The sequence below is a fragment of the Cololabis saira genome, chromosome 9 (genome assembly GCF_033807715.1).
Source record: "Cololabis saira isolate AMF1-May2022 chromosome 9, fColSai1.1, whole genome shotgun sequence".
Lineage (NCBI taxonomy): Eukaryota > Metazoa > Chordata > Actinopteri > Beloniformes > Belonidae > Cololabis > Cololabis saira.
Genome location: NC_084595.1, coordinates 42927864 through 42953359, shown reverse-complemented (window position 1 = coordinate 42953359; position 25496 = coordinate 42927864). Strand labels below are relative to the sequence as shown.

The following is a 25496-nucleotide window of genomic DNA, read 5'->3' as shown; positions in this document are numbered from 1 at the left end:
TTAAAAGGTTTTGCCCACTTGATTTTGAGCATAATCATGTCCTCATCTTTACACCGTTTAAACCGCTACCATGTTGGTGTCTTTAGCTTGATGACATTCTGTGTCATATCCTCATTTTTTCATGTTGTGCTCATTTAGGTGCTTGTTGTTGGAACTGTTTTGTTTAGGTGGACATGGTCTACACAGGATTAGAGCAGAGCCCTTTCTTGCTAATTTTGTGCGCTGCGTGTGTATATTGTATCAGGTTTTAAATAATTAAACATGGTTTAATGGCCTCTGTTATCTGCCTGGGTACTGCAGGCACTCATCAGGAAGAGCTTAAGCTGAACTGATTGGAGCTGACATTATGTATTGATGGGGACGGAGAGCTGGGCATTATGATGAAGGTAATTGGTGCTCTGTAGAAGTTAATGATTGTCCTCCAGACATATTGATAGGTCATTTCTTATTTTCTGGCCCTTTTCCTCCCTGCCTCAATAACTGAATGCCTTCATTGGCTGTAAAACAACACGTATCAACACAAACCTAATCAATATGATCACAAATGACCTCAAGACACAGTCTGTTATCCTACCAGCTACAGATTTGTCAATACAATCAGCAAAACATAGAGGTTATATGACACACAGGGGTAGGGATAGGAATTGATGAGATTTTTCCAATTCCGATTCCATTTTCGATTGTGTTTAACGATTCGATTCTTTATCGATTCTCTTATCGATTCTCATTTGGAAAAATGAGAATAAACAGGTTGATTAACATCAACTTTGTAAAATACAAGTGAGGTCTTAAGACGCCCCCAGCCTTGGGCTCCTCCATGGTGCCAGGGGGTCCCCACAAAATTATTTGTAATATAAAATATGTATTTAATATAAAATAATAATAACAAAATAAATATTCTTCTGTAGAAATTAACTAAATACTACAAACTATTCTGTGGCAATTACACAAGAATGTCCAGTAACATGTTCAACACCACAAACTTAGTCACTGCTGGTGACATTCATCAATTCTGGCCTGGGTCATACTCTTCCCTGCCTTGATGAAAGGAGAAGCTAGCAGTGACTGCTCTTTAACTCTCCCATAGATGAGCTGACGAGCTGCAGCGTCTGCCGGAGCCCGGCTCGTCCTCGTGGCCGAGCACCGGCCGACTCCGCGCTCCCAGCGCGACCGGTTGCTCCATTTGTTGAAATGTCCACATTGCAAGTATTGCAAGTTGCCCTGTTGTCATCCTTTTTGGTAAAATGTAACCAAAATTTCGAACGTTTATGCGCTTTGTCCCCATGTTTTCCTGCTGGGTGCGAATGCGTACGTTGCATGGTGACGTCAATCGCGCCCACTGGAATCGTTTGCAAAAAAGGCAAATGATTCCAAGGAATTGAAACACTGGGAACCGGTTCTCAACAAGAACCGGTTCTCGATTCCCCTCCCTACACAGGGGTCCCTGAAAGAGAAACTAAAACAGTTTGTTCAATTCATGTGCAGAAAGCTCTCAGTTGGAGGAGACAAGAAGCCCTGGGGTCATTGAAACAGTCACAACAGAATCAATGCACAACAGAGAACTCTCCTGATTGTAGTTCCCACTCACACCTGCAGGGGGTCAGCTAGTTCCTTCTAAAGCCTGAATTATGGTTCTGCGTTAAATCAACGCAGAGCCTACGCCGTAGGGTAGGCGGCTACGCGGGAGTCTCTCCGTAGCCTACGCCGTAGCCTGACCTGCACCTCCCAAAAAATGTAACTACGCGTCGAGGCGACGCAGACCCAACGCAGACCGAGAGGGCTGTGATTGGTTTGCTTGGTAGCAGCACATTTCCGGTTCCGGTTCGTGAAGCAGTCGTGAACTTTCAGCGCTCTTTTCTTCGTGTGTGTGTGATTTTTTTTTTTGGGTTGTTTTGTTTTTTTGCACAGTAATTGTCCTTATCTCTTTGATTCACTGTGACCGGAAAAGCCGGAAGCTAAACAAAGTATCAACTAGTGCTCTGGGGGAGTACTGCACCGCGGAGAAATGGAGTGACGGAGAAGTTCGAAGGGTTCACGACGGCGTCACGGCAACGGCGTAGGCTCTGCGTTGGTTTAACGCAGGACCTTAAATCAGGCTTGACACCTGCAGGGTCAACAGCGGGTTCTGGTCCCTACTCACACCTGCAGGGGTCAGCACTGAGCTGAAGTTTCTGCTCACACCAGCAGGGGCCAGTAGTGGGTTTTAGTTTCTGCTCACACCTGTGTTGGTCAGAGCCGGCTGTAGTGCCCGCTCACACCTGTACGGCTCAGCAGAGTGAAATAAAGAGGGGAAACATACCTGCAAGTTCTTCCTCCACACGTTCACTGCGGCAAAGGCAAGCTGCATCTGCTTCCTCCGTGCGTCTTTGTGGCGTTTATAGGCAATCTCAATGAATATGAGGAATATCCCTGCGACGATACCGCCAGCAACCAGCATGAACACACCTGAGGAGGACACGTGTGGAGAGGCGGAGTCAAGCTGAGCCCGCAGCTTTTACATACTTAAGGAGGAGGAGGGGTTGTTCCCTACCCGCCATGTTCTCAAAGGTGAGGGTGGCAGGTGCGTTGCTCCTGGAGTCACACTCCTGATATCGAACCCACGTCTTGTCCAGATCCTCCATGAAGCCATTCTCATGAGAACTGCGAGGCGCCAGGGGAGGCAAGAGGAGTGAGGGGGGAATGGGTAGGTGGGGTTTAATGTCTTTCTCATCAAACAATGAAAAATTATAAATGGGATTCCCTGAAGATCTGTCTTCAGAGAATGATGAAGTGGGAACTCTAAGATGGTTGTCTCTCGCCTTGACTATTGCAAAATGCAACCTGCAATTTTGACTACTGCAACCTGCAACCGTGACTACTGCAACCTTGACTACTGCTACCTGCAACCGTGACTACTGCTACCTGCAACCGTGACTACTGCAACCTTGACTACTGCAACTTTGACTACCGCAACTTTGACTACTGCAACCTTCACTACTGCAACCTTCACTACTGCAACCTTGACTACTGCAACCTGCAACCTTGACTACTGCAACCTTGACTACTGCAACCTTGACTACTGTAACTTTGACTACCGCAACTTTGACTACTGCAACCTTCACTACTGCAACCTTGACTACTGCAACTTTGACTACCGCAACCTTGACTACTGCAACTTTGACTACTGCAACCTTGACTACTGCAACCTTGACTACTGCAACTTTGACTACTGCAACTTTGACTACCGCAACTTTGACTACTGCAACCTTGACTACTGCAACCTTCACTACTGCAACCTTCACTACTGCAACCTTGACTACTGCAACCTTGACTACTGCAACCTTGACTACTGCAACCTTGACTACTGCAACCTTGACTACTGCAACCTTCACTACTGCAACCTTCACTACTGCAACCTTCACTACTGCAACCTTCACTACTGCAACCTTCACTACTGCAACCTTCACTACTGCAACTTTCACTACTGCAACCTTGACTACTGCAACCTTGACTACTGCAACCTTGACTACTGCAACCTTGACTACTGCAACCTTCACTACTGCAACTTTGACTACTGCAACCTTCACTACTGCAACCTTCACTACTGCAACCTTGACTACTGCAACTTTGACTACCGCAACCTTGACTACTGTAACTTTGACTACTGCAACCTTGACTACTGCAACTTTGACTACTGCAACCTGCAACCTTGACTACTGCAACTTTGACTACTGCAACTCCTTGATGGCCTACCGGCATGTGTCATAAAACCCCCAAAGATGATTGAAAATGTGCCAGTACATCTGGTTTTATATGAAAGAAAATAAGCTCACGTCACACTGCTACTCATGAAGTTCCACCGGCTACCACTTTCTGCATGTAATAAGCTTACGTCACTAACGCTCTGTTATAGTGTTTGCTGCATCTGTTCCTTCACAATAGCTTGTACGTTAATTTGATTACTGTGTTCCTCATTGGAACATTGCCCATAGTTGCTATCGATAGACATAAGGGGAGTCCAGTCAAGGCAGTTCTGATGGTGGAACCTAGCGCTCTTTAAAGATCATCAGGGTATCAAAGTACATGTCATGGCTGGTTTAACCACATTAAAATCTACTAGGATCGTCAATATACTTTTCTGACACAACTGCGGCATTTCATGGTTCAGAAGTCTCTAAAATGTTCAATAAATGATCGATTGTCTGATGTCTTTAAGATCGACAAAGTAGCTGTAAAGACTTTAGCTACTTTCTGAGAACTTGACTTCTTGGTTGTGACCTAACAGAACATTATCATAACAACCACCTGGAGCATTGTTGTCCTTTGCACACATCTAAATCGTGACTCCAAGAGATCCACAAGCTCCGTGCATCTTTAAACTGTGACTTCAAACTCTAGTTTTAGTCCTTAGATGAAAGAGGGTGTACTTTGTTGGTGTTTTTAAAAATCTTTACTGAGTTGTTTCAAACTTCTCTGGGATGTAAGTTGTTTGTTCGTGAAAACAAACAGCTCAGTTGTATCTGGAACCAGTAAAACTCGATGGAATGCCATTGAGGGGGCGTGTAGATGTTGTCGTGGTTACTGTGGTACCTTAGGATTGCCAGAGAAACGTTCTGTTTCCACGGACTGTCCTTCCTCATTCCGATCCCGAACCCGGATCGGAAAAACAGCTCTCCCGTCGTCACCAGGTCGCACTTCTGCGACGCCTCGAACTCCAACACAGCGCTGTCCCAGATGAAGGCGTGAAGCTTGCTGCAAGAGGAGGATCACAGGACTGGTGACCACGAGTGTGCAGGTCCGGTACACCTGTGTGACGCGGCGCTGCTTACTTGTCTCGGACGGCCTGGATTGCCTCAGCGGCGCTCTCGTAGTTGTGTTTCTCCATGTGCCGGTACATGGTGCTCAGTTCCACCTGCCGTCTGAAGTAGATATCCACCGAGCTCTGCTTCACCGTGGCGTAGATGAACTTATCTGAAGGGTTACGCAGCTGAAGGCGACAGCACAGAGCATCTGGTCACCAGCAAACCCCAACTGATAGATACTGTCACGTGATGTTGCTCTGTTCTCTCCGTTCTCGGAGTGCAGGTTTACTTGTAGTTCCTAGAGTATCTAAATGTAGATTTGGAGGGCGGGCGTTCTGCTATCTGGCACCATTACTTTGGAACCAACTTCCAATCTGGGTTAAGGAGGCTGACACCACCTCCACCTTTAAAACTAAACTTAAAACCTTTCTGTTTAGTAAAGCCTATAGTTAGTGTTTAGTAAACCTCTAGCTGGTGTTGGTAAATCTCTAGGTAGTGTAAACTCTAGTGTGTTAGAGTCAGTAGTCGTAGCTGCAGCTATAGAACAAGACTATAATAGTTAGTCTCAAACCAGCTTGGTGGTAGATATGCTGCTATAGGCCTATGCTGCAGGGGGGCACCGACATGATCCACTGGGCGGTGCCTCTCACCCTTCTTTTCCTCTCCTCTTCCCTTCCTCTCTTCTCCTTTTCCATTTTTATTTATTATAAATATCTCATAGCCATCATTTTTGTCCATCTTTCCTGTAGTTTCTTGTGCTGGCCCCCCTTTTTTCTCTTTTGTGCATGTTTGCAGGCCGGAGCTTCAGGAGCTGCATGAAGGCCTACGGTTCCCCAACCCCCTCTGGTCATCCAGCTGCTGCTTCCACATGACTGTTGTGTGCTGCTGACGCCCCCCCCACACACACACACCTCTGGTCATCCCGCTGCTGCTTCCACCTGCCTGCTGTGTGCTGCTGACGTCCCCGACTCCCCTAGTCTGGCCTTCAGATGAGCCAGGTCCTGCTCAAAGTTTCTTCCCTCTTAAAGGGGAGTTTTTCTTGCCACTGTTTGGTTTAAGGTTTTTCTCCCACTAGGGGAGTTTTTACCTGCCATTGTTTATGTAATAATTGCTCGGGGGTTTATGTTGTGGGTCTCTAGAGACAACTTTTGTTGTCTTAAACGCTATACAAATAAAATTGAATTGAATTGAAAACTCTGATCATGTGACAGTCGTGGCAGCACATGTTCTCACCCTGGGGTCGTTGATGCCAGTGATGCGCTCCTCAGGCCGGTCCAGCACCAGGAAGGCTGCCAGATTGGCAGTGTACGATGCCACGATGATCATGGCAAACCCTGCCCACACCATCCCCAGGATCCTGGCGGAGAAGCTCCTAGGAGCTCCTGCACACAAACACAAGAAACGTCAGTGGGAGGCGGAGTCTACAGGACCGCCGGCAGCCTTGATGGTGCTTGTTACCTTCTCCGATCCCAGAGTTCAGCAGGACTCCCCAAGAGAACCACATGGCGGAGGACAGGGTGAGGGCGTCTTCTTCTTCTTCTTCGCTGTTCACTTTGAACCTTCCGAACGGGCTGCAGACAAACAGCAGCGTTGGTCAAACTGCTCTTTTCCTCTTCATGTGTAATGTATGTGTCACGGTTTGAGTTCAGTTTCTGTTTTATTTTGAAACCCGCGTCTGTGTTTCAGTTCTGTCTTGACTTCCCTGGTTCCCCTCTGCCCTGATTGTCTGCACCTGTGTCTCGTCAACCCTTCCGTGTATATCTGGTCCTGTCTTTCCCTTCCTCCCTGCTGGTCCGTACTGTTTCCACCCTACCCGTGTCCTGTCATTTTTTTGTAAACTCTTGTGTCTTTTGTTAATCCTGCTCAGCAGTGCTTTTGGTTTGTTTTTGCATTAATAAATCACTACCTTTTTTTGCCTCCTGGTCTTCCCTGCGTTTGGGTCCTAACCAACCAACTAGTGACAGTATTGGCGCTTTTACACTAGTACCTACTCAGCCCGACTCGACTCGTCTCGAGATGATATGTGTGCTGCTGGGTCTGTGGCTTGTAATAATAATAATAATACATTTTATTTGTAAGGCACTTTTCATGAAATATTCTCAAAGTTCTAACATAAACAATGGGAATAAAATCAAGGCACATAAAAGACCAGAAGTAAAAAGCATAAAAATAATAAAAACATCTATAAAAGACAAGGGAAAGCCTTCCTGAACAGAAAAGTTTTAAGCCCCTTTTTAAAAGTGTCCACAGACTGGGGTTGACGTAGGTGTTCAGGGAGGCAGTTCCAGATGTGGGGGCAGCGGAGCAGAAGGCTCCGTCTCCCATGGAGCGGAGTCGTGTGCGGGGCCGATAGAAGAGGTTGGTCTTTTGTGAGCGGAGGTTACGGGTGGATGAGTGAGGGGTCAGGAGGTCTTTGAGGTATTGAGGGGCAGTGCTGTAGATGCAGAGGTGGGTGATGAGGGAGATCTTGAATTGGATTCTTGCGGTTATGGGAAGCCAGTGTAGTTTCTGGAGAATTGGGGTGATATGGTCGTATTTGTGGGTTTTCATCAGAGTTCGGGCAGCACAGTTCTGAATGAGTTGAAGTTTCCGGAGGTGTTTGTTGGGGATACTGATGAGCAGGCTGTTACAGTAGTCGAGCCTGGAGGAGATTAGGGCGTGGACGAGTTTTTCTGCATTGGGGAAAGTGAGGAAGGGGCGGAGTTTGGATATGTTCTTTATGTGGAAGAAGCAAGTTTTGTACAGATGTTTGATGTGGTTTATGAAGGTGAGTTGTGGGTCCAGCTTCACACCGAGGTTTGTAACAGAGGTAGAGAGGGGGATGTCTTGACCGGAGAAGTGTGCTTGTGTTCGATATCAAGTTAAAAAATGTGAGTGAATGAAGCTTCATGCGGCGATGCTTTTTTTTTTTTTTGTTTGTCTCTGCGCTGCTGAAAAGTCAGCTGGAGCCGTGAGCAGCTATGAAGAGACAGAGCTCCTGGTAGATCTGGTTGTTCCTTATCACCGTCTAGATCCCTTTTTAATTCTCTCCTCAGCACCAGGTTTATGAACATCTGACCCTCAGAGTTGGATCATGAAAAAGACTTTTGTGCTGCCATTGCTGGTCAAATAAAATTAACAAGTAGCCGCCGTCAGAGTCCGTCTTTCGCTGATTTCCGCCTCCTGACTCAGCCCGCTTAGAACCTCGGCAGAGTACAGAAAAACTGAAAAAAAGTATCTACTCGGCACGTTAGACCCCTAGTGGAAAAGCGCAAAACCTAGGCGAGGCGAGACAGGCTGCGTAAGTACTAGTGGAAAAGCGCCATAAATCAGAGTCCTGCTGTGGACTCCGGGTCAGACTGGGAATATATCACCCACTGAAATAAATCAGACATCTTCCGTTTCCAAGATCTTTCACAGCCACACCTTCTCCGGGGATTTGATTGATATATTAACACGTACAGTAGGTACTTTGTCTTCTGTCAATCAGGCTTGTTCGTTGTGACAAACCTTTTAGTTTTCTGCCAATCAGCCACAGAGCCCAGACAGCGCAGATTTGACCTATATCTGAGCTCCAAAGACACCAAACAAAACTCTAACCTCATATATTCCAAATGGTAAACTTTACCATCATAAAAATGTCCCTAGTGTCTCCTGCTCACGCTTCGAACGTTACTGGTTTTGTTCAGGCATGATTTTGTAGTTTGCCTTCAGAAAATGCTGAGTCCTTCAGAGAGAGAGAAACAGAGGGCCCAGGCAGTCTTACAGATGCGGTTACCATAGCAACAAGGGAGCAAACAGCCCCTCCCTGCTCTGAGAAGGCTTTCTTGACTGATTTCATTGTTTCAGTTCAGACTTTGATAACATTTAGTAAATATACACAACACATTTCTAGCTGTTGTTCTTTTTATTGGAAAAAGACAAATATACGCAACTAATTTCCAGAGGGCAAGCCTCTTGTATCTGGAGGTCCGTCATGTCTGGGGGCTTTCTGGGAACTTCTTTCCCAAAGAAAAGTTGATTCAGACGTTTAGATTGACTTATGTGAGTCGGTTAGTCCTCTGCACTGCAAAAACTCAAAATCTTAACAAGAATATTTGTCTTATTTCTAGTTAAAATGTCTAATTTTTAGTCAAAAAATCTCATTACACTTACACAAGACTCATCACTGAAAAAAAACAACTATTTTCACCTGTTTCAAGTAGATTTTCACTTAAAATAAGTAGAATTATTATTTTTCATTGCATTTTTAGCCTAGTTATTTTTGTGGTAAAAGTATCGGATCGGTACTCGGTATCGGCGAGTACACAAATTAAAATACTCGTACTTGGTGTGAAAAAAATGGTATCGGGACATCCCTAGTTTGCACCATTTCAAGGCTAATGGAAACACACCTGGAAAATAATCTCTAAATTCATTCCAGATACCAAAGAATGTTTGGCCCAGATGTGGCCCGTATCTCCAGGTTTCTTTAACTGAACTTGACTTTGACTGAATTTGAGTGTGGCTGCCTGAGCTCAGCAACATATCCACCAGACCTGGCCCGGTTCTGTCATAAGTCTTTTTTTTCTGTATTTGGGGCTCACAACACCTGCCGTATCCTATGTCCAAACTAGCTTGTGAAATGTGGTTCACATCTGGCACATAAAAGCAAGTTTGGCCCAGTTCTTGAACTCTGGGAGATGTCTGGCACTTCCCAGTGCTGTAACCAACTCATACATGTCAAATGTACACCAGAAAAGGCCAAAATATGTTGGTGATCCGTGTTGCTTGTTTCTTAAAGCCCTACTAAAACGGGCTTCAGAACGGTCAGAGCAGCCGCTGCCGTCAGACTCACAACGAGATACGAGTTTGATGTGGAACTGAATCCGCACAGTGGTAAGGTGTCTGGCTTTGTCTCCTCACAGCAAAGGGAACGCGCCCGCGTCAGTTTTGACTTCAGTGTTGTGAGGTGTGTTGCGGCGTGTTCTACCTGAACCGGTCTAATAGGTAAAGCATCACTGCCACCACATGGACCGACAGACCGACTAACAGCCACAGTGTGCTCTGGAACGGCTGCATGAACGAGTCCAGAGTGCTGCGAGGGATTTCCTGAACACACAAACAGACATTCACACACTCCGGTCAGTGCTGTTTACACGATCCAGGAGCACAGAGAGCTCCAGCTGCTCCTCCTTCAGGAGGAACCTCCCTCCTGATTGAAGATGCTGGGTCAGCAGCGCGGTACCCCAGAGGAACCGCTGCCTGAGGGCTGCTCGGCCCCAGAACTGATGACCTCTGAATCAAGGATGAGTGGACAGATACAGTCAGAATGAATACGTTAGTTAGCGTCGTAGGTTAGCATGAGCAAAGCTAGGCTACAATAGCTAGTAGCCAGGATCATTTGTTTCGCCCATTTCTCAGTTAAGACACAGTTCAAACTTTTATCAGCAAATGCAATGTTCAAATCGGCACCACAGATTGGTCCATTTGGAGGAATAGTTGATTTGATTTAATTTGATTTGATATCTTCTACATAAGCACAATAAATAATTAAATAAATAAAACAGCAGAACAATAAATCAATAACACAAAAAAGAACAATAATAATCACTAAATTAAAGCTGCGAGCAGTGATGAACGGGCCCTCGCGCTCAAAACCGAGTCCGATGACACCACCCATGACTCTTTATGTCAAACCATTCAAAAGTTATGGCAGAAAATAGGATCTATCAAATATCGAGCTACTACTTCCTGTTTAACGTTGAAGTTTGACGCGGCGCCACGGCCACGCCATTTCACGAAAACTTACGATTTTGATAAATTTACATTGTTAACGTCTTTTGTGTCTCCTGAGCGAATTTTATGTTGAACGGACGATCCTGCTAGGAGGAGTTTGTTAAAGTACGACACGTGAAAATGGCATAAATTGCGCCAAAATTACACGATTAATTAAAAATTAATTAATTAATGCGACATGATACAGGTGTGTACCGATTTTCGTGGATGTACGTCAAACCGTATTGTGGGGCTTGAAGCACGAAGTTTTCTAGGGGGCGCTGTTGAGCCATTCGGCCACGCCCTACACTATTAGTATTCGTAATTTTTCGCCACATGGGACGTGCGTTCCAAGTTTCACAAGTTTTTCGAGTAAGTTATGCGCCTCAAGAACGCAATTTTTTTCAAATAAAATAATAATAATAATAATCGTCGCGATTTCAATAGGGCTTCGCACAAGCCTTGCTGATGCTCAGGGCCTAATAATAAATGTACCATCATAAACAAAGTAGACGAGAATGTGTATATGCATGTGTGTATGTGTATGTACCCATAGATCCATACCAGAGTTTACGTTGTTATACGATAGTTTTGACATGTCTGGGATGAATCAATAAATGAAATGAAAGTTGGGCATTTTAACTTGGAGGTCAGTGTAAATGAACTGACTGTTAGATCCAGACCCTAGTGGTCCGTAGATCATCTGCAGGTCTACACCCAGACCTGCAGTTCCACTACTCACCACTAGCTAGCAAGGGCGGTTTACCCAACATCATTTGCAACATCTAGACAGGAACTATGATAACATTTCAGACAGAAGGTGACGAGAGAAACTGCAGCCGTGTGTAAGTAAACCTGGCTAGTGTGGACAGGTTGTTTAAATAACTGGTTGGATTAACATCTTAGTTGCACAGCAGATTTCACCATGGTAACCCCGTCTCTGGCTGTAGATGATGTCACAAATGTGTCAGATGACACCACTGACCAAGTGTGAGGAACAAACCCTAGGCTTTTTTACAGACCTTCTTGACGAGAATGGTGAGCCCCTGGTACTTGAAGGGCTTGGAGAACTCGATGTACTGAGCGCGCTCGTTGTTGATGGTGAGGGGGGCCACGATCATGTCGGCCAGGCCTCCAAGCAGCTCCCCCATCATCCCGTTCCACTCCTTCTTGTTGCTGTTGTTCACCTGCAGAAAGGCAGATGCTTGTTGGACCGTTGAATTGCTCACCAGGAGGTTGTTCTCATCAGTGTTCGTCTCCACAAGTTTCTTTTCCATCTCCATCAGAATAAGTTGAGATCACGTGGAAAAGGCTGATTAAAAACATGGGAGTGATTCTTCCTTTTACTTGGACTTCAGTTTCTTTGTTTTACTTGTCAAATTGTACTTAATCCATCTTTGCAATCATAAATACCGTATTTTGTGGTACTTAAGGCACAGCGGGTTATGAGGAAAAAAATTTATGGAATCCGAACCCTGGTGGACTGCAGGTCAGACAGTTGCCACCTGGGGAAAACCAGGCTTCAGACTTCAAAAACATCTCAACCTGTGTCACATGATCTCACACACACTTACTCGTTCCTGCGTGCCAAACTTCCCATCAGCCACCAAGTGAACCTCGTAGGTGAAGTTCATGCTCATGGCCAGCTTGATGAGCAGGTCGATGCAGAAACCATAGCAACACTGAGGGACGATGGGCTGACCTGCACAAACACGCACACTTTTACTTGGCCGTCAAACACAGACTGCGTTTATGTGCAGTCAATAACCCTTTTAAAACCCGAATATTAGCAATAAACCGGTTTTGCACGGCCATGTAAACACCAATAACCCCTTTGAATAACCCGAATTTGCTCATATTCGGGTTTTTAAAAACCCGAATATGACCCCTGGGTTACTAATTTTAAAACCCGAATATTCGGTCATGTAAACACCAAACGGAATATCCCCATCAAATGGAACATGGATTTGTTTTTCTGCGCATGCTCTGTTCACAAGGAATCTTGGTCTTTTGAGTCCAGGACGTACTTCTAAACATGGAGAAACGCAAGACCACACCACACTTTTGTAGTGAGGAGGAGATTAATCATTTTATAAATGTAATGAAGGATCTACTGGACCTCAGTGCTGCTTTTGACACTGTAGATCAGCATTTTACTGCACAGGTTAGAGCATGTTGTTGGGATTAAAGGGACAGCTCTACGTTGGTTTAAATCAGATCTATCTGACAGGTTCCAGTTTGTTCATGTACATGAGGTTTCTTCAGAACAGTCAAGGGTCTGTTATGGTGTTCCGCAGGGTTCAGTGCTAGGGCCAATCTTGTTCAGTTTATACATGCAGCCGTTGGGAAGTATAATCCAGAATCACGGCATACACTTTCATTGTTATGCTGATGATACGCAGCTCTACTTGTCTATGAAGCCGGATGAAACAGAACCGTTAGTTAAACTTCAGGCATGTCTTAGGGACATCAAGGACTGGATGTCCAGAAATGTCTTGCTTCTAAATTCAGATAAAACAGTGGTTATCATTCTTGGTCCAGAGCATCTTAGGAAGGGATTAGATGGTGTTGAGATGGCTTCCAGTGCAACTGTGAGAAACCTTGGTGTTGTTATCGATCAGGATTTGTCGTTTAAACCATATGTTAATCAGGTTTGTAAAATAGCATTTTTCCATCTTTGTAATATTGCAAAGATTAGGAAAATCCTCTCGCAGAGCGATGCAGAAAAACTAGTTCATGCGTTTGTATCTTCTAGACTAGATTACTGTAATGTGTTGTTAGCAGGATGTCCAAGTAATTTGCTGAATAGGCTCCAGCTGATCCAAAATGCAGCAGCACGAGTACTGACAGGAATCAGCAGGAGAGACCACGTCTCTCCAGTGTTAGCTTCGCTCCACTAGCGTGTTATAGTCAGTAGTCATAGTTACAGCTATAGAACAAGACTATAATAGTTAGTCTCAAATATAGCTTTGTGGTAGATATGCTGCTACAGGCCTCTGCTGCAGGGGGGACCGACATTATCCACTGGGCCGTGCCTCTCACCCTTCTTCTCCTCTCCTCTTCCCTTCCTCTTTTCTCCATTTCCATTTTTATTTATTATAAATATCTCATAGCTATCATTTTTGTCCATCGTTCCTGTAGTTTCTTGTGCTGGCCCCCTTTTTTCTCTTTTGTGCATGTTTGCAGGCCGGAGCTTCGGGAGCTGCGTGCTGGCCTATGGTTCCCCATCCCCCTCTGGTCATCCCGCTGCTGCTTCCACCTGCCTGCCTGCTGTGTGCTGCTGACGTCACCGACCCCCCAGTCTGGCCTTCGGCAGGAGGGTCCCCCCTTATGAGCCTGGTCCTGCTCAAGGTTTCTTCCTCCTAAAGGGGAGTTTTTCCTTGCCACTGTTTGGCTTAAAGGCTTTTCTCCCACTAGGGGAGTTTTTACCTGCCATTGTTTATGTAATAATTGCTCGGGGGTTTATGTTCTGGATCTCTGGAAAGCGTCTAGAGACAACTTTTGTTGTATTAGACGCTATACAAATAAAATTGAAAATTGAATTGAAAATTGATATGAACATTTCTGCATTTGTAGACGGTCGAAAGTATCGGGATAGCGAGATTTACAAGAAGGTGAGTGAAAAGTTGCGTGAAGCAGCATTTGTTTTGAATTTGGATACAGGAAGAAGAAGCGGAAATGACGGTAATTGCGTCATGATGTTCTCCGCGCGTCGCTGGTTTGATCCAGATATCCCAAATGATTAATTACCATGTAAACTGAATATTCTGAATGTTTCAGTAACCGGAATATTAGCAATAACCCGAATTTTGACTGCATGTAAACGTAGCCACAGACTCCTGGCAGCAGTCGGACCCGTCTCTCCTCAGAACCACCTCCGACTGGAGCCCCCTCTCTCAGACAGCAGGACAGGGTTCAGACTGAGTGGGTCTACCGTGGGGGAGGTCTGAGAATCCTCACTCCCCAGTTCTGAGTACCTGGTGTGGTCCCGTTGGGTCCGGTACAGATCACCTTCTTGATCAAGACTCCGTTGACGGTGTATTCTTCTTTACAGGTCCCGTCCGTCTTTGTTGGTTTCACGTAAACAAACGGCTCCTGGTGGATCGTCACAATCTGAGCAGATGGAGACTCAGTCAGCCCGTTTTAGGGGGAAAAACACTTTCACACTGCAAACCTGTTGAGCGGCTGTTGTCACATTCAGGACCGTCATTAAAACATGATCAAACTAACATAATATTAAAAATAATAGAACATTACATTAACATGTTAATTCAAAAAAGCTGAGGCCCTGGATGCCAACACCATTTTTATGAGGAGAATTATTTATGGTAAAAACATAGCCGAAACTCAGAAACAGACTAAAATATGTTCTCACAGCTCTGCGTAGCCTTTTTTCCTCAGATGATGCCGAGCACAGAATCTTCTGACGCTCATTTCTGAGCATTGCAGGAGACACATCTGCTGCAACGTGCAGGAAATGTCATTGTGCGTCAAACCGCTGTGGAACAAGTCCTTAATCAATCTTTAAAAAATAATCCTTAATCTGTTGTTTCAGCGCCGCTATGGTTGCCATGGTTACCCGAACTGCAGCATACAGAGCCATTTCCGAGTCACGTAAACCCGACCAATAAAATATTAAAATCAAACTTCCCCTGGAGAGAATTGTCACAGGAATGCCTGTTAAATATCCAGAACTAAGTTCATTCGGTTGTAAATGCCAGCTTCCGGTGCACGAATATGAATAAACGGTTGTTTTTGGTTCGTTTTTTCCTTCCTGTTGACTAGGGATTTCATTTTTCTTATATGAAATAGAAAACGAAAATAAAAGCGTATTTTGAATCTTTGTTAAATCATATTAACACAGAAAAAGAAAAAATGCAGTGTATTCAATATTTGTTTTTTGTTTTAAAAGGAAAATCAAATAAACCAATCGTTTTTTGTTTTTTGATTCCCACTCATGACGGAAAAATCCAATGACCAAAAGATACACGGACCGAAGATGTGTCAGTAAATGTGTGCGTCTATGTGAACATACACGATAGGCTTGAGGCCTGTGCACTAGCGCAGAATTGTTTAAACAGAGAAAATGGCGGCAAGTAGCCTACGAGTGACGTGTACAACGGAAGCGTCTCAGAAAAGCTCCACAAGCAGGAAGAAGGAAGCCACATAAACGGCGTCTTCAAATCTTTCCTCGGTTTCCAAAATGATCACTTACAGACCCCCAAAACGGCAGCTTCGTACACTGGTTTTGCGTTTAGGGCTTAGCTAATCTTAGGGTGGGTGGGGCTTAAATCTACCCCATGGAGCAAGCACACTTTCAAAATTGAAAAAAAGGAGAAAACTCTTTCAGATCACATCGCAGATAGTTGTAATTCCAGCTGAGCTCGCAAGTTGATCCGGTTTCACTAACGTAAAAGCTGCCGTGGATAGCTAAGCTAGCATGACGGTGTTTCAAAGCCATTTGTTGAAAAATCGTCTGCGATGGGGACCGAGGCGACGTTTCATGATCAAAAAGATTCATTTGTGAGAAAACACTTTCAGATGTCAACACAGACGGCGCTCTGTGCATCTGCTTCACCAACGTATAACAGGAATTTGATCTGCTGTAACTAAGCTGCTGACTGATCCAGTAGTAGTCAGTCCTTATTTTCATATCTTACTACCATGCTGCTAATGAGGAAATAGCTTGTTTTTATTCTTTGTTCTTGCTTTTTCATACTGTACCAATAATTAAATGAGGTTCCGGGATAGATGAAATTTTTGCCTAGGGTATGTGCAATGTCGTTCATTGCTGCTTGGTTTCTCACTAATTTTATTGTGGTACTGAGTCTGATATCTCTTGCTGTCTGTATGTGTTGATTCTATGTGTTTTTATAAGCTATGCATGTATTTGATGCCTAAAACAAATTTCCCTAGTGGACATTAAAGTCAACTCAACTCAACTCAAATGGCTCCAATGAGTACCAACTAAAACACAACTCTATCACTTTATTTGGAGCAGCTTCAGTCTGAAAACCTCTTATTCAGCGATATGTTCAGATCTCTGGTGCTCTGTGACGTCCCAGGCCCAGACTGGACCACAGTTATCCAGTTGGTTACGTTCATGCTGCCTGGCCCAATCTGGGGAGCTGAGGTACGAGTCTCCACAGAAATGTTATCATCACTCAGGTTTCAGGCTGCATGGCCATGTGACATGAGTCAGAACAACTACGTGATGAACACATGATCTGATCTGAAATTGAGTTGGAGAACTTTAAATTGATGACCTTGTCATCAATTAAATCACTACACTTTAGTTGGTTCAGGAACCTTCTTTTCTGTGTAATTCTTTTCCACATCTAAACTCTCGCCGTCAGCTGCAGCACAGTCATGATACTGTGACGATGAGACAAACACGTAAACTTTGAGAGCACCTTAAGTTTGGTCGACATCTGGTATCCAACTGGTTTCTCCGTCTCTCCTCCGGGCCAGATGATCTTCCTCTGAGGGTTCATGATGACCTGAAAAACATACAGTCTGACTCAGGTCTTGATGCTGTTGTAGGCAGGTCTCGCAGTGACACCAAAACAAAATGACAGCATCAATACTGCATCCGTGCATCCATATTTAAAGACGCCTGAGGCTCTGAGACTCAGATCAGCTCCAACAGAACCTGGAAACGTCTCAGTCTGATCTGCAGTCAGCTGCAAGAGACAGCATCCCATTTTTAAATTACATGTGTCTTTGCGTGATTGTTGCAGTAAACATCATCTGATCATGTCTTAGCATGTTCAGCTCCCTGAAGGTCCCACCACAGCATTTCCATTAGGTTCAAGTCTGAACAATGACCAAGTGATTCCAAAACTTTGATTCTTTTCATTTTCAGCCATTGTGATTAAAATCTTCTGCTGTGTTTGTTTTTTTCCAAACATGGTTCTGGACATGAGGAGCGAACATCTCAACTTAGGTCTCAGGTGTCCAGAAGTCGGCTGGTTTGCTCAAATGCAGTTTGACACACAATGCAGAGGGAACACTTCAAAGACCTCCTCAATCCAACCAACGCACCTTCCTATGAGGAAGTAAAGCCTGCAGACTCGGAGGTGGACTTTCCTACCCTTGAGGTGGAGGTGTGTTAGGTGGTTAAGAAGCGTCTTTGTGTCGAGGTACCAGAGGTAGATGAAACGGCCCGGAGTTCCTTTAGGCTCTGCATGTTGTGGGGCTGTCTTGGTTGACATGCCTATACAGCATCACCTGGACATCAGGGATGGAGCCTCTGGATGGGCAGATTGGCAGACTGGGAAAAAGCTGGAAGATTTGCTCCAACTACAGGGGGATCACAGTCCTCAGCATCCCTGGTAAGGTCTATTCAGGGGCACTGGAGAGGAGGGTCTAACCTCAGATCCAGGAGGAGCAGTTTGGTTTTGGTCCTGTCTGAGGAACACTTGACCAGTTCTACACACCAGCTCTACACTCTCAGTATGGTCCTGATGGGCATGGGAGTTTTCCCAACAACATGTGCTTTGTGGACTTAGAAAATGGCATTCAACTGTGCCCGTTGGGGTCTCCTGTGGGAGGTACTTGGTGAGTATGGGGTGCAGGAATCCCTTATACAGGCTGTCCAGTCCCTGTACATCATGTGTCAGAGCTTGGTCCAGTGAGGTTTGGACTTTGTTTACTGAAGGGTTTGGTGACCTCAGAATTGGGTCTGTGATTTTTGCAAAATATGCGATTCTGCTGGCTTCGTCAGGCCAAGACCTTCAACTCTAGGTGGAGCGGTTTGCAGCAACGAGTTTGCAGTGAAGCAGCCGAGTATCAACACCTGCAAATGGTTCCAAATGTCAATCAACGCCTCCAAATCTGGGACCATGGTGTTCAGCTGCAAAAGGGTGGAATACCCCGTCCGGGTTGGGCATCAGATGCTATGAGTAGTGACCAAAAGAATTTTCAAGCATACAACTACAAGAACTATGGACAAAAATAATGGCAATGAGATACTTATAATAAATAAAAAATGGAAGAGGAGAAGAGAAGAAGGGTGAGAGGCACCGCCCAGCGGATCATGTCAGTGCCCCCCTGCAGCATAAGCCTATAGCAGCATATCTACCGCGAAGCTATATTTGAGACTAACTATTATAGTCTTGTTCTATAGCTGCAACTATGACTACTGACTCTAACACACTAGAGTTTACACTACCTAGAGATTTACCAACACCAGCTAGAGGTTTACTAAACACTAACTATAGGCTTTACTAAACAGAAACTAGAGGTTTACTAACACTAACTATAGGCTTTACTAAACAGAAAGGTTTTAAGTTTAGTTTAGGTGGAGGTGGTGTCAGCCTCCTTAACCCAGATTGGAAGTTGGTTCCATAGTAACGGTTCCTGATAGCAGGCGACCCGTCCTCCAAATCTACATTTGGATACTCTAGGAACTACGAGTAAACCTGCACTCTGAGAACGGAGAGCTCTGCCAGGAACATAAGGCACTATCAGGTCTTGCAAATATCGGGAGCTAAGCCATTTTGGGTTTTAATACGCAAGCAATAACATTTTGAATTGGATACTGAGTTTTACGGGGACCAATGGAGGGAAAGCTAACACTTGAGAGACGTGGTCTCTCCTGCTGTTTCCTGTCAGCAACGACACTACTACATTTTGGATCAGCTGGAGGATATTCAGCAAATTACTTGGACATCCTGCTAATAACTCATTACAGTAATCTAGTCTAGAAGATACAAAGACATGAACTAGTTTTTCTGCATCACTCTGCGAGAGGATTTTCCTAATCTTTGCGATGTTACGGAGATGGAAAAATGCTATTTTAAAAACCTGATTAATATATGGTTTAAACAACAAATCCTGATCGAAAACAACACCAGAAGGATGACACTCAAAAGCTAGGTTTCAATACTGCATGTGAATAACCAGCAGGAGTTAACCGGGTGCGGCAGGTGAAGCTACCTGAGATCCGTTGAAGATTCCGACCTGGACGTGGCGACCAGGTTTCTGCTGGTAGTTCAAGATGCTGTAGGTGGCAAAGCGCCGGTCACCGTCATCGTTGAACTCGATCCGACCTGTTAGGCCGTCAGGGTATTTTGATGACATTAGCACCCTGAACACCCAAAGAGAGAGCGGGACCAAAATTAATCCATGACCCTTCCACCGGGATAATGCCACACACTGATTTCATTTTTTACTTTCACTTTTAAAATCGCTGCATGCAAGGACCCCGAGATCACATTTCCAGTATTCATGTTTAGTCTTGTCCCTGGTGGCTGGAAACTCTGGATCCTAATCTTCTTATAATCAGTCATGTTGTGGTTTACTGTAAACGTCCTTAGTTGTAGACATTCATACAGTCAGGCATTTTGTTGTCAATATCTTAACTGTTTTCAGACTGTTCCTGACTAGTTTAAAATGAGCTGATATTGTTTATGGAATGGTAAAATGTCAACCCATCAACATTTGGTATCTTTTCTGTGGTCTGTTGAAATTAAAATAAGGATTTATGAAGTTTGCAGCTGATTTTATTTTGTTTTCATTCATAATTTTCCACCCTGCTGGGGGGATTGTGGTTACACATAGATTCAAATGAGTGGCTGCAGGTAACGTTCAGGATGCTGAAGATCCTGGACCTCAGAACCATCTGGACTCATCATGGTTTAAGCACGACATCCCCAGGGGAAGAGGAGGACGATGAGGAGTGACAGGGAGTTTATTATCCCAGTTGTGCCGCTCCGACTCTGCTCTGTATCCAGATCAGACCAGTGAAGCGTCACTTTGACTCCCATTTTCAGTCCGCTCTGAGACGCTCATGATGAAACCAAACACACACATGTGTGTGTGTGTGTGTGTGTGTTAACATCAACGCTGTGACACGATCTTCAGACAACCGCAACTCCATGTTTAATTAGACTTCAAAAGACAAATCCACCATGTAGAGCAGCAAATGCCGATTCCTAATAGCTGCATGTTTGTCCTCTTTCCTCCAGCGGCTGCTGCTTTTACATTCATCTGAACGTTTTGGAGAACTTCTCACATAAACCTCGCCTCTGAAGACGAAGCATGAATCATTTCAGACACACAGGCATTTTATGCAGCTACTGAATGTAGGGCATCAAATTTACTGCTTTTCCAAAGAAATGTGATACATTTGAATGTATTGAAATGATTAGAAATGTTTGTAATTCATAATTTATCAACAATTCCAAGAGCTGCACTGTGACACACAAATGAGTTAAAATAGCATTTTTTACTTGAAAAAAATGAGAAAAAGTAAGAAACAATTTTTGAAACTGTTTACCGTATTTTCTGGACTATAAGCCCCATTCGCTTTATTTTTTTAAAAATAATTAAAAAAAAGATATACAAGCCGCATCTGCTCTATCTAAAAAAAAAGATATGCAAGCCGCAGATATTTATGTTGTTAGATTAGATATTTAGTACATGTACAGAAGGATTTTGAACTGTAAATGATGTACATGTTTGTACCTAAATAGATCCTTTCCTAACAGTGTCTTTTAACACGGCAGTAACTTTGCTGATTAAAACGGGACAGAACCAAGAGAAAATAACCGCTATTTATTTATCTATTTATCTGTTTGAAATCTGCTTCTACTTCTATCTGCTAAAGAAGAAGTAGCGTATTCTTCTTTGCATTTATTTTGTCTTAGTTTTGATTCTAATTCCGGTTAGAGCGCCCCGAGCGGTGGAAGAAAAATCCACAGAATGTATAAGCCGCATGGTTCAAAACCTATGAAAAAAGTAGAAGCTTATAGTGCAGAAAATACGGTAATTGTATTTGTGAAGAGAAATCAGAACCTTTTAAATTTGAACATTTGCAAGAACATTTTTTTTTCATTTTATGAAGTCACAAAAAGGCCTTCTGGATCATGGTTCAGTGGAGCCGAACTCAGCTACCACAGTGGCGTAATAGCAACATGCAAGGTTCAGGTAACCTTTGTCTTATTTCTCCTTCATGTGACAACAGTTGAGAGGACTGAAGGAGTGCATGAGCTGGCCCTGCGGGTTGTCCAGGGTACTGACCGTTTGAAGAGCGGCCCGGTCCTCCAGATGTTGGTGTTTCCCACGCAGCCCCGCGGCGGCTCCGTGATGTTCTCCTTCTCAAACAGCTCCTGCAGAGACTGAGCCACCACGGCAACCGCATCCGCGATGTGAGCCGACTCGTTCTTACCGTTGATCAGCTGGAGGCCCAGCAGGCCTGCACCGCACACACGCACACACACACACACACACATGCACACACACGCACACACAGACACACACCCACGCACACACACACACACACACACACACACACACACACACACACACACACACACACACACACACACACACACACACAGTAGGAAGTTAATCAAGCTGCAGACCTAAATCTGTCTCATTCTCTCTCACAGACACACGCACGCACGCACGCACGCACGCACGCACGCACGCACGCACGCACGCACGCACGCACGCACGCACACACACACACACACACACACACACACACACACACACACACACACACACACACACACACACACTATAATCTCACTCCACAAAGGTAATTGAAAAGTGTCTCAGTGTAATTCAAACACATACACTTGGGCTTCAGGCGTCAAGTCTGTGTTCAGTAATACCAAATTGCATGCTGGGTGTTTCCTCTGACAATCACAGCCGTTTGTCTCGGCACAGAAAAGCTCCACTGAGACACTATGAACCATGGCTGTTGCTGTCCTTCAACACAGACTTGTCACACCATGAAGAAGACGGTCCACATCTTTCCTCCAGCTGGACTTCAGCAGCTGGCTAAAACCGTTACACTGCAAAAACTCAAAATCTTACCAGGAATATTTGTCTTATTTCTAGTTAAAATGTCTCATTTTTAGTCAAAAAATCTCATTACACTTAAAACCAGAAAAATAACTTGTTATTTGACAATTTTCACCTGTTTCAAGTAAATTTTCACTTGAAATAAGTAAAAAAATCTGCCAGTGGGACAACATTTATCTTCTTATTACAAGCAAAAAAACCTTGTTCCACTGGCAGATTTTTCTACTTATTTTAAGTGAAAATCTACTTGAAACAGGTGAAAATTGTTGTTTTTTCCAGTCTTGTTTTAAGTGTAATGAGATTTCTTTGACTAAAATGAGACATTTTAACTAGAAATAAAACAAATATTCTTGTTAAGATTTTGGGTTTTTGCAGTGTAGCATTCCCCCGAGAAAAGCTGGCTATTGATAACAGCTGAAGCTACACGGAGCAGCCGGGTCGCATTCATCATAAACAACCAGGGCCAGGTTGAACTGCTACCAGTAATACCCAGATCAGATAGTAGGAACATTTGTGTCTGATCTGGAACACGTTTGGTGCTTCAGAGGGTAATTTACCGCCCTGTAAATGTGATATGAGCCCGGTGTCGCCGACAGGTCATGGCACTGCATGTGTTTTACGGGTCGGATGCAGTCCAGATATCATGCAGTTACAGAAAGTCTTACGTGGGCTAGATCCTGACTTCTCCCAGAGGTCATAAGTGGAGCCAAACCTGAATAATGCAATGCATACTATATGTGGACTAAATAGCATAAACCAGCTTTTAACATGGGTTAGAAGGGCTCCCAATGGATCAACTTTGCTGTGGGTTACGGCAAGTGGTTTGAAAACGAGATGTGGCGAAATGTCAAGAGCTGGCCCAATATTATGTAATAATGTATGTTGTATGGGCAAAATTGGTCCAAATGTTGTAAAAAAAAAAAAAAGCTTAGGCACAGGTTTTCAGAAACTATTCTATGGCCCAGATGGGGTTTCAGCAGCTTTGACTTGGGTTAATGACACAACCCTGGGTTATGGAAGGTGGTGCAGGTGCTGGTTACAGCTAAACTGTCATAAACCCACTCAGACATTGATTATGTGAAGTGTTGCCTTGACCATAAAAGTCACAGTCTATCTTTGACATGGGTTATGGAACATATCCGAGCTACCTGGATTATACGTATAATCCAGGTACCACAGTATGTATATGCTGTCCCTGCTTTAACATTGCTCATGAGAGTGTTATGCTGCATGAACCAGCTTTGGTGTGGAAACTGATTTGAAGGCCAGATGTGGCCAGAGGTAGTGCAGGTTTGGTTTATGACCAATCTGAGACGTAGCGGGTAAACGCTGTCAGTCATGTCCAGAGGTACGTGGGATGACTGGAGATGTGGTTCATGTTCGGGCCAAACATCCTTGGGCATGCAGGGACGACATTACCCAGCAGTCACTAATGGCGGTTTTACACTAGTACCTACTCAGCGCGACTCGACTAGCCTTCTCCTTGTTTGTTTTTAGACACGAAGATGAGAAGTGGGAGGTTGGAGTGAAGCTGCTGTGACGTATTTGATTGTGTGATCTAAACGGAGAAGACAACAACACTAAAGATGTAGAACCTGGAGGAGATGATAGATGTGCTGCTGGGTCTGTGTCTTGAGTTCGATATCAAGTTAAAAAATGAGAGTGAGAGAAGCTTCAAGCGGCGATGCGTTTTTTTTGTTTGTTTGTCTCTGCACTGCTGAAAAGTCAGCTGGAGCCGTGAGCAGCTATGAAGAGACAGAGCTCCTGGTAGATCTGGTCGTTCCTTATCGCCCGTCTAAATCCCTTTTTAATTCTCTCCTCAGCACCAGGTTTATGAACATCTGCACCTCAGAGTTGGATCATGAAACAGACTTTTGCTGCCATTCCTGGTTGAATAAAATGAAGAAGCCGCGAGCCGCTCTCCAACTAATGTTCACATCCTGACTCAGACGTCTGACTCCAACCCCCCGACCAATCGGTGGCCTGTAGTGTGATGACGTCAGTTACAGCGGACTCAGCCGCTTAGAACCTCTGCAGAATAGTTACAGAAAAAGTATCTACTCGGCACGCCTCCACCCGCCTCCACCCGTAGTGTAAAAGCGCAAAAAACGGGGGCGAGGCGAGTCGCGCTGAGTAGGTACTAGTGTAAAAGTGCCATAAAAGTACCAATTATGCTAACATGCTAATACTTGTGGTTACGATTACCAAACCAACGTTTGTTTGACTCATGGGGCTAAAAGGTTTTAATAGAATTAAACTGAGACACATTAAATATGTTTCAGCTACAGCGAGGAATGCTACCACGGCTAGCAGACTGTCGCTCCATCAGCTGAAGCAGCAATTGTAGATACTTTTCCTCAAAATGTGACAAGAGTCTGGCGAAGAAAAACAACATCAAAAATCCAGAATGTCACAGTTCCGCTCCTCAGGTCTCTTCTCAGGGAAACCGTTTCAGAATTGGGAGGCTGGACACGACAATGGGAGCGTCTGGAGCGTCTGGTGCCGTCCACCACCTCCTAGCAGCGAACCATTGCTGTTCATGGCGCTGCTGCTTTCTGTCCGCTGTGTGTTGACGTGAGGGGCTCCATCAGACTTTAGCTCCAGCTGCTCACATTATTCTCTCCACCTCGTATACAAAACCCAACCCAAATGAGGAAGAACCAACCGTACTGATTTGCATTGCAGCAAACACTTCAGTGTCTGTGCTTCTGTAACAATCCAGTTCAAGCTGAAGTTCAGCCGACTGAACTGGGTCAAAGGTCGGGGAGTGGGCATAACGTTTTTACAAGGACAACCATCAGTTTCACTCATACAAAGTATACAGGATGAGTCCAGAAAAATGCGCTCCAGATGCGGAGGGTCTGCTCGTCTTTATACAACCAAGAAAGTTGTGCCACTGTTTAAAATGTACGTATAGAATGTCAGCAACATGTTAAAAGATAAAAAAGATCACCTTAGAAAGGCGGAGTCTCCTGGAAGTAAAGATGGATGGAGGTTTGATAAACTCACAATGATGTTCTTCAACTTTAAAGGGGACCTATTATGGCATCTAATCCCTATTTTAAACAGGCCTTGAATGTCTTAAAAACAAGCTTTTGATTGTTTTTGCTAAATAAATTAGAAATTCAGCCTCTGATCCATGTCTTTATCTTCCCATTCTCT

The 25496-nt window shown here is 44.4% G+C and overlaps 1 protein-coding gene across 2 annotated transcripts in view; it reads right to left on the bottom strand.

The window, feature by feature from the left end:
* Nucleotides 1-25496, bottom strand: part of LOC133451190 (glutamate receptor ionotropic, NMDA 1-like) — an 86658-nt gene that overhangs the window by 15074 nt on the left and 46088 nt on the right. For both annotated transcript variants that reach the window (XM_061730156.1, XM_061730157.1), the window contains 13 exons: nucleotides 21543-21717; nucleotides 19458-19608; nucleotides 16931-17017; nucleotides 14495-14630; nucleotides 12092-12219; nucleotides 11540-11704; nucleotides 9733-9851; nucleotides 6240-6352; nucleotides 6015-6163; nucleotides 4809-4966; nucleotides 4570-4731; nucleotides 2531-2640; nucleotides 2300-2445 (listed from right to left, as the gene is read on the bottom strand). In XM_061730156.1, coding sequence (XP_061586140.1) covers nucleotides 2300-2445; nucleotides 2531-2640; nucleotides 4570-4731; nucleotides 4809-4966; nucleotides 6015-6163; nucleotides 6240-6352; nucleotides 9733-9851; nucleotides 11540-11704; nucleotides 12092-12219; nucleotides 14495-14630; nucleotides 16931-17017; nucleotides 19458-19608; nucleotides 21543-21717 — 1799 coding nt within the window. The remainder of the gene's footprint in view (nucleotides 1-2299; nucleotides 2446-2530; nucleotides 2641-4569; nucleotides 4732-4808; nucleotides 4967-6014; nucleotides 6164-6239; nucleotides 6353-9732; nucleotides 9852-11539; nucleotides 11705-12091; nucleotides 12220-14494; nucleotides 14631-16930; nucleotides 17018-19457; nucleotides 19609-21542; nucleotides 21718-25496) is intronic.